The 15,509-nt window shown below is 50.3% G+C and overlaps 1 protein-coding gene across 1 annotated transcript in view; it reads left to right on the top strand.

The window, feature by feature from the left end:
- LOC128981000 (potassium voltage-gated channel subfamily KQT member 1-like) overlaps positions 1 to 14,410 on the top strand; it is a 354,965-nt gene extending 340,555 nt beyond the window's left edge. The window contains exon 17 of the mRNA XM_054399631.1: positions 14,294 to 14,410. Within this exon, the coding sequence (XP_054255606.1) occupies positions 14,294 to 14,410 (117 nt within the window). The remainder of the gene's footprint in view (positions 1 to 14,293) is intronic.
- The last annotated feature ends 1,099 nt before the right edge of the window (positions 14,411 to 15,509 follow it).

Raw genomic sequence — 15,509 nt, 5'->3', positions numbered from 1 at the left:
GGGACTGATCTTCTCTTTTCTAATACAATTTACTTCCTACAGCCAACATCTCAGTCCCCATTTGAGATTCCTACTTTGTAGGTTTGTGTCTTCTGTTTTGTGTCAAGACTCAGCTCTACCCAATTTCATCTCAGAAAGATAAGAAGTAGCAGAATTTTTGATCCATAGGGGTAACAAATACTGATGAGGCTCCTCCAGGAAGTCACTTGTCCTCAAAGCAAGAAGGCTGTGCCAAAGAGCAGACTGGAGCTTGGGTTTATGGAGTCGTGGTCTAGTCCTACAACAAATGGCTGGAACTTTTCTAGTACCTACATGTTTTGCTATCTAGATCACCATCACCATAATGCTTGTGCTCCTCCCAATAATGACACTCCCTCTCTCCCTGTCTCTGCCTTTCTTGCCAGCCTAGCAGAAAAGATTGCCTGGTAATGTGAAGCAAAGCTTTGTGCAGGTGAGTGTCAGTGGAGGGCACTTGTGCATCAATGCTGGTGAAGAAGAAGTTCTTCAGTTTAGGAAGCAGTTCTTCAGTACAAAGGTGGGAGTCTGGAGCAGGCTGCCCAGGGAGGTTTGGCTGCCTCCTGCCTGGGGGTGTTGAAGGCCAGGCTGGATGAGGCCTTGAGCAGCTGAGTCTAGTTGAGAGGTGTCCCTGGGCATGGTGGGGAGGTTGGAGGAGATGATCTCTGAAGTCACAGAATCACAGAATCAACCAGGTTAAAAAAGACCTCAGAGATCATCAAGTCCAACCTATTACCTAACACCTAACACCTCCTGACAACTAAACCATGGCTCCAAGTGCCACAGCCAAGCTTTTGTTGAACACCTCCAGGGATGGTGACTCCACCACCTCCCTGGGCAGCACATTCCAAGGGACAATTACTCTTTCTGTGAAGAGCTTTCTCCTCACCTCCAGCCTAAACTTCCCCTGGCACAGCTTGAGACTGTGTCCTCTTGTTCTGCCACTGTTTGCCTGAGAGAAGAGACCAACCCCCACCTGGCTACAACCTCCCTTTAGGTAGTTGTAGAGAGCAATAAGGTCTCCCCTGAGCCTCCTCTTCTCCAAGCTAAACAGGTCCCTTGCAACCTGAGCCATTCTATGGCTCTCTGGTAAGGCATATTTATGGTACCTTGCCATACATAGTCTGTCAGCTGTGCCAAGTAGATGTTACCTTAGCCAGATGTTAGGTCAGCAGACCTTGATTAAGAGAATTCAGCCACTGATCTTGGCATCTGCAAGCAATTTGTGCAACTAAGCTGAGGAGAAACACACCATCTGCAGCATGGTCCAAAGAGTCCTCCCCACTGCAGGAACTGGTGGAGCCTATCTGGCCATAGAATCATAGAATTGTCAGGGTTGGAAGGGACCTCAAGGATCAGCCAGTTCCAACCCCCCTTCATGGGCAGGGACACCTCACACTACAGCAGGTTGCTCACAGCCACATCCAGCCTGGCTGCAAAAACCTCCAGGGATGAGGCTTCCACCACCTCCCTCAGCAACCTCTTCCAGTGTCTCACCACCCTCCTGGGGAAGAATTTCTTCCTTACATCCAGCCTGAATCTCCCCACTTTCAGCTTTGTTCCATTCCCCCTAGTCCTGTCACTACCTGACACCCTCAAAAGTCCCTCCCCAGCTTTCTTGTAGCCCCCTTCAGATACTGCAAGGCCACAAGAAGGTCTCCTGGGAGCCTTCTCTTCTCCAGACTGAACAGCCCCAACTCTCTCAGTCTCTCCTCACAGCAGAGCAGCTCCAGCCCTCTGTTCATCCTGGTGGCCCTTCTCTGGACACCTTCCAGCATGTCCATATCCCTCATGTAACAGAGATCACCACACTCAGCCAAAATGCTGAGCTTATCACCCTCCACCCAGTGAAATGCTCAGGTCACTTCTTTCTCAGTGCTCCTTTAGCACCACTGAAGCTCTCACTGCTGCCTTTTCTTGTTTCTCTCTGTCCAGCATTGTTTAGAGATTAAAAAAAAAAAAATTACATTAATCAGCATCTTGGAGCATAAATTCCAAGGCTGCTTTATTGTGAAATTTAGGTGTGACTCACAGTAGCTGCAGATCCACCTGTGAGGCTGGACCAGCTTTGTTATTTGTGTGTGCTGCTGCTGCTGCTTTCCAGGCTGGTCTTGCAGCAGGGCTTGCTTGCAGCCACTCAATAGGAGGAGCTGAGAACCAGCAGTGCCTCATCCAGGGTGCGGCTTGCAGAGCGATGTCGCAAAAGGAGATGACGGCAAGATTACAGGGAGCAGGATCTGGGGGAGGGTAAGGAATGAACGGGGAAAAGGAGGGAAAAAAAAAAAAAAAAAAAGAACCATTTATGTACCAAAATCGAGAGAAAGGTGAGTTCTGCACAGTCTGGTTTACCTGCCAGGGGGAAATCGGGGGCAAAAGCCAAGCTTGCAAACAAACACCCTGGTGCAGGGGGAGACAAAGCTCCAGCAGCAGCTACATCAACAGCCACCAGCAGAGTGCTGCTGCATGCCAAAGGCTGTGGAAAGTTCCTGCTGTGGCCCACTCCAAGAGGAGCACCACCTGAACTTCTTCAGCCAAAACCCAACACATCTGAGAGCACCAGAAACTGTATTGCCTGCTTTCCTCTGGCTCTGTATTTTGTGGCTGGTTGCTAGTAAGAGGCAAGAGCTGGAGGAAGATTTTTCTGCAGTCAGGGTATCCTGTGTGGATTCTCTGGGGTCTAATAACACAAGTTCACCTTCCTCTTCTGACCCTCCTTCAATGAGGCACTAGCTTGGCTGTCTGTCTTCTGCCCAAGTGCTGGGCTTTTGGAAACCTGTCCAAACATACATTTTATCTGTAACAACTCTGTCTCTCTGCCCAAGGTGTCTGAAGCTCACTTAGCTTATTGCAAAGCTGCTGTAGCAACACAGACACAAAGACATCATCAACTAGACACAAAGACACAGAATCATAGAATCAACCAGGTTGGAAGAGACCTCCAAGCTCATCCAGTCCAACCTATCACCCAGCCCTTAAGCAATCAACCAGACCATGGCACTAAGTGCCTCATCCAGGCTTCTCTTGAACATCTCCAGGGACAGTGACTCCACCACCTCCCTGGGCAGCACATTCCAATGGGGAATCTCTCTCTCTGTGAAGAACTTCCTCCTAACCCCCAGCCTAGACCTCTTCTGGCACAGCTTGAGACTGTGTCCCCTCCTTCTGCTGCTGGTTGAATGGGAGAAGAGACCAACCCCCACCTGGCTACAACCTCCCTTCAGGGAGTTGTAGACAGCAATGAGGTCTCCCCTGAGCCTCTTCTTCTCCAGGCTAAACACCCCCAGCTCCCTCAGCCTCTCCTCACAGGGCTGTGCTCCAGACCCCTCCCCAGCTTTGTGGCCCTTCTCTGGACACCTTCCAGTCCCTCAACATCTCTCTTGAACTGAGGAGCCCAGAACTGGACACAGAACTCAAGGTGTGGCCTGACCAGTGCTGAGTACAGGGGAAGAATAACCTCCCTGCTCCTGCTGGCTACACTGTTCCTGATATAGGCCAGGATGCCAGTGGCTCTCCTGGCCACCTGGGCACAGACACCATCAGCCAGACTCAAAGACATCATCAGCTAAACCTAATTTGCTTAGGAAGCCAGGATTCATTTAAAAGAATAAACAAACCACACATTACTGGAGCAGCAGCACTGCTCACATCATCTGTGTGCTGACCATAGAATCATAGAATCACAGGATGGTTTGGGCTGGAAGGGACCTCCAAAGCTCACCCAGTCGAACCTCCCTGCAGTCAGCAGGGACATCCTCCACTGGAGCAGGTTGCTCACAGCCTTGTCCAGCCTCACCTTGAATACTCCAGGGATGGGACCTCAACTACCTTCCTGGGCAACCTGTTGCAGTATTCCAGCACCCTCATGGTGCAGAACTTGTTCCTCAAATCCAATCTAAATCTGCTCTGCTCTCATTTCAAACCACTGACCCTTGTCCTGTCCATGCAGACCTTTGGAAACAGTCTCTCTCCAGGCCTGCCCCAGAAACCCAGGGCTGAACTCTTGAGAGTTTGTGGTGGGTTGAAAACTCCCCCCCCCAACATTAAATTTGCCAGCCCAGCCCACTTGGAAGGAAATGAAGCTGTACTTACAAGCAAATCTACAATCTACAATGAAATGCAATGAATAGGTACAAAATATACAATATTTACAGGCATTTACAATTGATACACAGCACAAGAACCACCCCTTGGTTAAAACCCAGAGGAGCTAGTAGCTTCCCACTCCCTGCCCCCTTCCCTCTACCCCCATGCTTAGTGGTTAAGCAAATGACATCTTACACCAGAAGCAGCAGCCACAGACCAGGGTCTTGCTGCAGAGCTTCAGCAGTGCAACTGTGGCATAGGAAAGATAAAAATATAATCCTCACCCAAAGGGTCCTGACAGGAAATACCCCTGGAACAAAGTGCAGAGGGATAGACCTTTGTGTTTTCATTTAAACAGGAAAGGTAGATGGAAAGCAAAATAAATGAAGCTGTGCTTAAAATAAAGGTTGCTATATTCTAGGCCACCAAAGGTTACAACACCTGACCTAAGAATGGGTGGGGATGTTTGGGATAAAGGAAGGGAGGCCTGGAAAATTGTGGGCTTATCTAGATAAGTTTCATGGAATGAAAACAAACAGCTGCTATCTGCTGAGGGGCTACAATGGAATGAGTCAAGCAAGACAGGCTGGTGGTTTCTGTGTTTGTTGGTGTTCATGGAGGATTGGGGCTGCTGTCATGGAAGGAGGCTTTGTGCAGCTTCTACTCCTGTAGCTGTTTACCTGACCTTAGAGGCTCCCATGGACTGGAGCTGCTCATTCTGTGCTCTTTGCACCCTCAGCAGAATGGGGCTGGATGCTGCACAGCTCAGTGCTGGGGCAGGGAGTGCTGGCAGCTGGCTAAGGGAGGCACTGAGATACCACAGTGAGGTGTTCCCTCTGTACATCCCACCTGGCAACCTCCCTTTGGGATCCAGCATCGTTTTCGGATTCAGGACCACTGCAAATCTGTTACAACTTCATCCCAAAAGCAGTCAGTAATGGGAGCCTGTCCATCAAAGGCCCCTTGTTGGTGTAGTTTTAAGAGGAGAGACAAGCTGCTAACAGGAATGCCAAAGCCATTTCATGAAGGATGCCAAATATCCCTCCTCAGACTCCTTGAGAAGATGGTGGCAGAGATACATTTTTGTGCATTCAGTGTGTATGAGCACCTCAGAACACTCCAAAAGCTTCTCCTAAAGGTAGAGTCTTGCAAGCTGCTGAGCATTCTGGCTCCAGTCCTGCAAAGCACTTAAATATTTGTTGAACTCAGCAAAACCCTTCACGTGCTTCAAGCTAACCCATCCAGAAGCACTTTGTTGGACCAGGCTCACAGAGGCTGCACTAGAGCCACACCTTGCACAAGAGAAATCTCCCCACAAGCTACTCGTGGCCTCTATGGCTTGTGTGGCCATTTGCTTCCTCACAGGCAGCTCCTAACAAGCTGCAGCAACATTTGCATTGCCTGGTCATGTTAAAAAGGCCAACAGAAAAAAAACCAACAAAACCAAAAAAAGCTGTTTCAGTGGCTCCAGCATTTCCTCTCAGGGAAACTTCTCTAACAGGGGACAAGCAAGGTGAGAGGGAGGCAGCTTTGCAGACAGTGCTAGAGAGAAAAGATTTCCCTTTCCAGATTCAGCAGTCCCTGGACAGCAATAAATCCACTCAGAGACGTGTGCGGGGAAAAAAACCATAAAGCAATTCCTAAAGCAAACCATTCAGGCTTCCAAGCCTACCATAGGCAATTAGCATGTTTGAATGATTGGGTGTGACTAGCAGTGTAAAGCTAAACACAGGCTTTACAAGGGCTGATCTCTGCTAGGAGAACTCCTGTGACAGCCCTGGCCAACAGCACAAAATGGCATGAATTTGGAAACTGGAACACTGCAACAGGTTGCCCAGGGAGGTGGTCGAGGCCCCATCCCTGCAGATATGCAAGGTGAGGCTCAACAGGGCTCTGGGCAACCTGAGGATGTCCCTGCTGACTGTAGAGGGGGTTGGACTGGATGAGCTTTGGGGGTCCCTTCCAAGCCAAACAGGATCACAGAATCACAGAATTAACCAGGTTGGAAAAGACTTTTGAGTTCATCAAATCCAACCTCTCACCCAACACCATCTAATCAACTAAAGCATGGCACTAAGTGCCTCATCCAGTCTTATTTTAAACACTTCCAGGGATGGTGACTCCACCACCTCCCTGGGCAGCACATTCCAATGGCCAATCTCTCTTTCTGGGAAGGATTTCTTCCTAACATCCAGCCCAAACCTCCCCTGGTGCAGCTTGAGACTGTGTCCTCTTGTTCTGGTGCTGGTTGCCTGGGAGAAGAGACCAACCCCCACCTGGCTACAACCTCCCTTCAGGTAGTTGTAGACAGCAATGAGGTCTCCCCTGAGCCTCCTCTTCTCCAGGCTAAACACCCCCAGCTCCCTCAGCCTCTCCTCACAGGGCTGTGCTCCAGACCCCTCCCCAGCCTTGTTGCCCTTCTCTGGACACTTTCCAGCATCTCAACATCTTTCTTAAACTGAGCAGCCCAGATCTGGACACAGGACTCAAGGTGTGGTCTAACCAGCACTGAGCACAGGGCAGAATGACTTCCCTGCTCCTGCTGGCCACACTATTCCTGATGCAGGCCAGGATGCCATTGACCTTCTTGGCCACCTGGGCACACTGCTGGCTCATGTTCAGCTGCTGTCAACCAGCACCCCCAGGTCCCTCTCTGCCTGGCTGCTCTCCAGGCACTCTGTCCCCAGCCTGTAGCACTGCATGGGGTTGGTGTGGCCAATGTACAGAACCCTGCACTTAGATTTGTTAAACCATTCTGTGATTTTATGATTCTATGAATTTCTGGACAGCCAGTTCAAGCTAAATCAGTCTGTGGTACAAGTCAGAAATGGAAGCCTCCATAAGATGGGACAGCTCTGGCCCAACTCCACCACAACTGATTTGACTCCATTAATCCCATTTTCTGCTATGAGCTAGATCTGAGATGACAAGTGCTGTCCCTCAGGGCTCTGTATTTGGACCAGTGCCATTCAATCTCTTCATCAATGATATCAACAGCAAGACTGAAGCACCCTCAGCATGTTTGCAGATGATACCAAGCTTAATGGTGTGACTGATGAGAGTGAAGGACAGGATGGGAGCCTTCCAGAGGGACATGGATAGGCTGGAGAGCTGGGCTGAGGAGAATCCCATGAGGTTCAGTAAGGCAAAGTGTAAGGTTCTGCACTCAGGTCAGGGCAATCCTAGATCTCAATCCAAGCTGGGGAAGGATGAGATTGAGACCAGCCCTGCAGAGAAGGACCTGGGGGTGCTGGTAGACATGAGCAGGCAGTGTGAGCTTGCAGCCCAGAAGGCCAATGGCAGCCTGGGCTGCATCCAAAGCAGTGTGGACAGAGATGGAGAGAGGAGATTGTGCCCCTCTGCTCTGGGGAGACCTCACCTGCAGTGCTGTGTCCAGCTCTGGAGCCCTCAACACAGGAAGGACATGGACCTGATGGAGAGGGTCCAGAGGAGGCCACCAAAATGATCAGGGGTTGGAGCAGCTCTGCTGTGAGGACAGGCTGAGGGAGCTGGGGGTGTTCAGCCTGGAGAAGAGAAGGCTCCAGGGAGACTGCAGAGCAGCCCTCCAGTACCTGAAGGGGGCTACAAGAAGGCTGCAGAGGAACTGTTTGCAAAGGCCTGCAGGGACAGGATGAGGGAGAATGGTTTGAAATGAGAGCAGAGCAGATTTAGATTGGATGTGAGGAAGAAGTTCTGTACCAGGAGGGTGCTGGAACACTGCAACAGGTTGCCCAGGGAGGTGGTTGAGACCCCATCCCTGGATATATTCAAGGTGAGGCTGGACAAGGCTCTGAGTAACCTGCTCCAGTGGAGGATGTCCCTGCTGACTGCAGGGGGTTGGACTGGGTGACCTTTAGAGGTCCAATGGTTTCCAACTCAAACCATTCCATGATTCTATGATCCTCAGCACCACGTGGCAGGCATGCAGCAGGCAACTGCACAAGGAGTACAGAGCTCAGCTTGTTGTGATCAGTTCATGCAAGTCTGCTACAGGCAGGGAGAGAGCAGAGCCTGTTGGAGGTGACAGCAACTCTATTTGATTTGTGGGGTTTAGCTTTTGATACAAAGCTCCACCTCCTTAGCTACATGTGAGCATGTTTGTGGGTTTGCAGACTGACTTCAGTGCCCCAGCAGAGCACCCTCCCCTTCTGCTACTCCCCTGCAAGCAGTTCAGGCCAGTGTGTGGTGCACATCATTGACACTGCCTTGCCCAGCCTCCAGAAATCATATTTAAAAGACAGGCAAATCCCTCTTGAGGGGGAGGGATTTTTCTGCCTTCAAGTGAGAGGAATTTTGGGGAGACCATGATGTGGCTCTTCCAGCTGAGTTTCCCATGTGGGCGTTTGGTTTATGGCGTGCATGTGCAAAACATGTCAGGAAAAAAGCTCTCAGGAACCTGCCCAGCATGTGGCAAATCCCCTGCACAATCCAACCCTCCTCGTGCTGACTGCTGCCATTCCTAGGGTCCCTTTCTCCAGAGGGAGTGGAACATCTTCCTTGTGAGGAGAGACTGAGGGAGCTGGGGCTCTTCAGCTTGGAGAAGAGGAGACTGAGAGGTGACCTCAACAATGTTTATAAAGATGTGAAGGTGCCAAGAGGCTGGAGTCAGGCTCTGCTCAGAGATGCCCAATGACAGCACAAGGGGCAGTGGTGGAAGCTGAGGCATAGGAAGTTCCATGGAAACAGGAGGAAGAATTATTTCCCTGTGAGGGTGACAGAACAGTGGAACAGGCTGCCCAGGGGGGTTGGGGAGTGTCCCTCTCTGGAGATACTCGGGACCTGCCTGGATGAGTTCCTGTGTGATCTGCTCTAGGTCATCCTGCTCTGGCAGGGGGTTGGACTGGATGATCTCTGGAGGTCCCTTCCAGCCCCTAACATTCTGTGATTTCCGCAGCAGGTGCCCACCAGGGTGAAAAGAGGCTCAGAAGGAGAGCCTCCAAAGCAACCTCCAAGTGGTGCTCCAGGTGAAGGGCAGGGGGACACCCTGCATCTCACAAGCTGAACGACCCAGATTGCTTCCATGGCTCACTGGAACTGGCTGAGAGACCTTTCCTTTGTCTGGCAGCCCTGCATGTCACCATGGAGCCCAGCCCCCTTTCACAGGGGGATGTCAAAATGAATGCACATTTCAACACTCCCTCAGCTCACCTCACAGCACCAATAACAACAGGGCAATATTTTAAACTGCTTTTGCAAGCCTCCTTTCTACAGGGCAGTTGAAAGGGCTATAAAAGCATTTTAACAATTTTATAGATGGTCTCCAGAGCACTTTTGTGCTGTGGGAGAACAGAAGTTTTGTTGCCATTTGCCCGTGGACAGCTGCCAAACTCACCTGTCTCCACCGAGCCTGCAAGGGCCGTATCACATCTCTCTGGAAACTCTGCAGCCAGCCCCTGGATGGCTTCTCACTTTACTCAGCTCAAAAACATCTTGCACGACTTAACCCTTTGCCTGCCTGCTGGCCTGGCTGTGGGACTCAAAACCAACTCATTCCCTTTGGGCTTAAGGAAAGCAAAAGCTGCTAGGTGGATTTGGAGAAACCTAAGCCCAAGACTTGTGTGGGAAACCTTCAGCCTTGTAAAAAAGGCTTCTAACCCTGCAGGACATCCTGCTGACTTATCTCAAGGCTTGAAGTGAGTCCACAGCTCTCCTTTTGGTCACTCTTTCATCACAGGCAACCAGCCTCCAAATCTGGTTTAAAGGCTCCTTGTCAAGCAGGTTACTTCACAATTTGGTTTTCTGACTGAAGTTTTACCACTTTAGGTGCATGTGCAAAGCAAAGCATATTTTAGAGCACCTGAGTCAGAAAGTCATTTGTTTCCTTCCTTCCTCTCTTTCTTCCTTCCTCTCTTTCTTCCTTCCTCTCTTTCTTCCTTCCTCTCTTCCTTCCTCTCTTTCTTCCTCCCTTCCTTTCTTTCTTCCTCCCTCCCTTTCTTTCTTCCTCCCTGCCTTTCTTTCCTCCTCCCTCCCTTTCTCCTTCCCTTTCTTCCTTCCTCCCTTTCTTTCTTCCTCACTCCCTTTCTTGCCTCCTCTCTTCCTTTCTTTCCTCCTCCCTCCCTTTCTTTCTTCCTCCCTCCCTGTCTTTCCCCCTCCATTCCTTTCTTTCTTCCTTCCTCCCTTCCTCCTTCCTTTTCTTCCTTCTTCCCTATTTTCCTCCCTATCTTCCTTCCCTCCTTTCTTTTCTTTCTTTCTTTCCTTCCTTCCTTTCTTTCATTCTGACCAAAATTTTACCAGTCACATTCAAAGCAAGGCATATTTCAGAGCTGAAGTCAGAAAGTGTTTTTTGTTTGTTTTTCCTGACTCAGGTTTATCAGTTTAGGTGCACATTCAAAGTAAGGCACATTTTAGGCCACCTGAAGTCAGAAAGTGATGTCTTGAGCCTGTGTATAAAAATCCAAAGCCAAGAGTTTGAAGAGATCTGCTACAGACTACATCTTATGGGTGGCTTAATTTGCAGGCTCCTGCTTCTGAGCTCAGAAATGATCATGAAAGCCCTCCTGTGCAGATGGCTGACAGGAGAACTGAGCAGCTTCATTTGTCAATGGCCAGGACAGCTTTGCAGGTCCCTGTGGTGGAAGGTGTGACAGAAGTGGAGCTTAACCTACTCCCATGTGTATGAATTCCTCATCTTCTCTCCCTGCCAATGAATATTTACATTCCCCACCCTCCTCTTCTGTAAAAAAAAGGAACATAAAGCTATTCCCCATCACTTTCTTTCACTGAGTTGGCAAAACACAGAGAAACAGAGCAAGTTTAAATGATATGGAATATGCAGGCATAGCTTATCTGAGATCAAGCATTCAGATCCAAATCAACAAAGCCTCACAAAAGAAAGCCCCGAAAGATCTTTCATCTGCCTGATCCCCTTTCCCAGCCTACACCTCTTTTTTACCCTCCTGCAATGTATTGGCTCTGCTTTACTTTCTGCCCTGTGCAACATTTCTGCTGAGGAGAGATTCTGTTGAGTCATGACCAGCATCAGCCAAACAGGCTTTTCAAGAACAGAGGAGAAAATAAAGGCTGTGGTTGGAAAATTAATTCCATGCTGCTTAACCCTTCAACTCCTAGTGACTCCCAGCCTGAGAGCCAAGGTACTGCTGAGCAGAAGATGTGGCTCTTGCACCCGAGAGGAGAGCACTGGCAGTGCTCCTGTCAGTGATCACAGAGGAGAGAGAGCCCTGCCACAAGCACCGCTGGCTCCTCTCAGCTAGCAGCTCATTAATTAGGAGACAAAGCAGAGATGCTGCTGGTGGTGTGGGGCCAGGCTGGCTGGGAGATACCTGCACCTCTGCCAGGCACAGACTCTGCCCTGAGCTCCCTTCCACCAAAGAGTGTCAATAGCTACTCAAGCTGCTCAGGCTTGGCACCACCCTCCCCTCACTCAGGGGGCTTCAGTGAGCATGTCCTATCCTGCCGTGCCCATACACTTTCCCTTGCCCACACACTTTGCCTTGCCCACCCTAGTCACTGCCCAGGCAGTGCTGGCCATGCACCTGAAAGCACCTGGGCAGACATTGTCATGAAGGGCTGAGCTGTCTAACCCATTCTCCTTCCTTGGGGCTTGAAAATGCTGCCTCAGTTAACTGGAACCCCCATCAAAGCAGAGGCAGGGAGAAGGCCTTTGCTACTGACAGCAGTCACAAAAGCAGAAATCATAGAATCACAGAATTGTCAGGGTTGGAAGGGACCTCAAGGATCAGCCAGTTCCAAACCCCCTGCCAGGGACAGGGACACCTCACACTACAGCAGGTTGCTCACAGCCACATCCAGCCTGGCTGCAAAACCTCCAGGGATGAGGCTTCCACCACCTCCCTGGGCAACCTCTTCCAGTGTGTGACCACCCTCATGGGGAAGAATTTCTTCCTAACATCCAATCTGAATCTCCCCATTTCTAGTTTTGCTCCATTCCCCCCAGTCCTGTCACTTCCTGACACCCTAAAAAGTCCCTCCCCAGCTTTCCTGTAGCCCCCTTCAGATACTGGAAAGCCACAAGAAGGTCTCCTCGGAGTCTTCTCTTCTCCAGACTGAACAGCCCCAACTCTCTCAGTCTGTCCTCACAGGAGAAAAGAAAGAGAGAAGAGCACATCTCTCCTTCCCCCAGGGATACTTCCCCTAGCAGGTTGTACAGAGAAGAGTGGTTGCCAAAATGATAGCACTTGAATAAGCTCCTGGTACCATGAGGTTTGAGGGGCCCCCAGGGGAGCCAACACTTGCAGTGAGAAAAGGCAGAGAGGAGGGCAAGTGGATAAGGTGATTTCTCTCTGCCTTGGTTTTTAAAGCAGTCTCAGCCTGCTAAGCTTTCAGTCCATGCTGCCAATGGCTGTTTCCAAAGTTATCTTTGCATAGAAACAGGCTCAGAACCCTTCCCTCTCTCCTTCTCCCTGTCTCTCTTGTTCATGAAAGCTCAGCTTAGATCTGATATTGCTTTAAAAGTTTTGTTGGACCCACTGGGACAGATCACAGTTTGCAGAGGCTCAGAGTTTCACAGCAGATAACTGTAAAGTGAACCATCCAATGTTCTTCAAAACGCCCATTCTTCTTGGGCTGGTCTGTTACACAAAGATGCACTGTGTTCAGGCATCATTAGAGGCAATCCCAGATGCTTACATGATGCTGGACAGAGTTTTTGCCTTTAGAGCAAAGTAGAGCAATCAACAGACCTCAGCCTGTCTCATCTGCTGATATTTAGGTGAGTGGGATGCCATTACAGAGAAGGCAATGCCTGCTTGGCACTCCTGGGACTTCAAAAAAAGCAGGAAGAAGTATAAAAGCAACATCGCTTAAAAAACCCAGACTGGCATTTCCCTGCTCAAAAATCATAGATCCATAGAATGGCTCAGGCTGGAAGGGACCTCAGAGCTCATCTCCAACCTCCCCACCATGCCCAGGGACACCTCTCAACTAGACTCAGCTGCTCAAGGCCTCATCCAGCCTATCCTTCAACACCCCCAAGGAGGAGGCATCCACAGCCTCCCTGGGCAGCCTGTTCCAGAGTCTCATCATCCTCACACTGAAGAACATCTTCCTAAGAACCCTGCTCTGCCTCAGCTTCAAACCATTCCCCCTTCTCCTGTCTCTAGACACCCTCAGGAAAAGTCCCTCTGCAGCCTTCCTGCAGGATCCCTTCAGGTACTGGAAGGCAGCTCCAAGGTCCCCCAGAGCCTTCCCTTCTCCAGGCTGAACACCCCCAGCTCCCTCAGCCTGTCCTCACAGCAGAGCTGCTCCAGCCCTTGCATCATCTTTGTGGCCTCCTCTGGACTCACTCCTACAGCTCTGTGTCCTTCTTCTGCTGGGGACACCAGAACTGGAGGCAGGATTGGAGGTGGGGTCTCAGCAGAGCAGAGTCAAGGGGCAGAATCCCCTCTCTTGCCCTGCTGCCCACACTCCTCTGGCTGCAGCCCAGCACACAGCTGCCTTCTGGGCTGCATGAGGGCACTGCTAGCTCCTGGGGAGCTTCTCATGCTCAATAACAATAACTGGAAGAGAATCCTCTACCTAGGGACCATGCCTGAGAAATTCCAGCTGGAAAGCAAAGAAATGAGAGGAGGGCTGAGCATGTCAGGATTCCTACAGAAGAGTTGTTCTTTTTTTCCTGAAGTCCTTGGTGCTCTGCTGTGGTTTTCAGCAGGTTAGGCTCTAATAATGGCCATAAACACCCTATCTGCTGGGATCTCTGACTGTGAGGTACACACAGGCAGCTGCTTACAGGCTGGAAGGGAGGGGAGTTGCTTCGTTTCCCACGGCAGTAATGGAAAGCATGATGGATGTCCTGTAACTGAGGGTGGTGAAGCACTGGGAGAGGTAATGGGGAAAAAAACATTCATGATGAACCAAGGAATGAAAGAGAGTTTCAGGGCAGATATTTGCAGGATGCATCATCACCAAAAGGAGTTGGCAAAGCCTGGAAAAAGGCAGAGAGACCAATGGCTGACTCAAGTGGTCAAGATCTCAGGCCAGCAATGTCCTGTCCTGCTGCTGCCACTTTGCATGGCTCTACACCCTTCCCTCTGACTCTGCAGCATCATCCAACCTTTCTAGAGCAACAGGCTAGACAAAACTCAGAGAGGCTGGTGGTTCTCAGATGCTCATGCTCCCTGCCAGGCTTTATCCACCCAGCACTTGTGGCCAGTGGATATCTCTCACCAGAAGCATTTGCAACCATTTCACAGTTGTCTGCTTTCTGATTCCTTAACAGGTCATGCAGATGGACCAGAAGCTAGATGACATCCTGAACATGCTTCAGGCTCAGTGTGAGGATCAGCCACAGGCACAGATGGCAGGCCCAGCCTCCCCACCTGTCAGGCAGCTATGAACAACCTCGGATTCCCTCCCAGTGAACCACCACATTTGAAAGGCAGAGGACAGCCACATCCCCCTCTCATTCTTTTCTCTGTGGTCACTTTTATGTCTTGGTGTCTCAGAATTTGGCTTTCATGGGTGAGATGAAATATTCCGTTCTAGTAGTTTAAATGGAAAAAAAAAAAAAAAAGAAGCAGCAGCAAGAAGCCAGTCACACAAGCCTAGGAGGGCACACAAGTTTTGCATCTGTTTTATTGGCCATCATTAGCTAACCTCTGACAGCTTCAGGTGGTCCCTTGCAGCTAGCCCCTCTTAGGCTCACTCCCTATGCATAGAGGCATTGTTGAGGTAAGCATCCCAGACAGGCTTGGCATGGCCCACTGGTGGAAGGGGAACAGGAGTGGGGGGTTGGTCGAGGGAGGTGATTCTCCCCCTCTGCTCCACTCTGCTGAGACCCCACCTGGAGTTCTGTGTCCAGTTCTGGAGCCTCTGTTACAGGAAGGATCTGGAGGTGCTGGAATGTCTCCAGAGAAGGGCCACGAGGATGATCAGAGGGCTGGAGCTCCTCTGCTATGGAGACAGACTGAGAGAGTTGGGTTCAGTCTGGAGAAGAGAAGGCTCTGAGGACATCTTATTGTGGCCTTCCTGGATCTGAAGGGGGCTACAAGAAAGCTGGGGAGGGACTTTTTAGGGTGTCAGGTAATGACAGGACTGGGGGGAAGGGAACAAAACTAGAAATGGGTAGATTCAGATTGGATGTTAGGTAGAAATTCTTCCCCATGAGGGTGGTGAGAGACTGGCAGAGGTTGCCCAGGGAGGTGGTGGAAGCCTCATCCCTGGAGGTTTTTAAGGCCAGGCTGGATGTGGCTGTGAGCAACCTGCTGTAGTGTGAGGTGTCCCTGCCCATGGCAGGGGGGTTGGAACTGGATGATGCTTGAGGTCCCTTCCAGCCCTGACAATTCTAGGATTTAATCACTGAGTTTAAGGCTCAGAGCATCTGAACACAAAACAAATGGAAATCAGTGAAGAGGAAAATCAAACAGTGGTGGTTTGAGTTGTACCAAGCAGCAAGGATCATAAGAAGGGCAAGGGTGATGTGCTGGTGTGAATGA

The sequence above is a fragment of the Indicator indicator genome, chromosome 3 (genome assembly GCF_027791375.1).
Source record: "Indicator indicator isolate 239-I01 chromosome 3, UM_Iind_1.1, whole genome shotgun sequence".
NCBI classification, from domain to species: domain Eukaryota; kingdom Metazoa; phylum Chordata; class Aves; order Piciformes; family Indicatoridae; genus Indicator; species Indicator indicator.
This window is presented reverse-complemented; position numbering and strand designations above follow the sequence as displayed.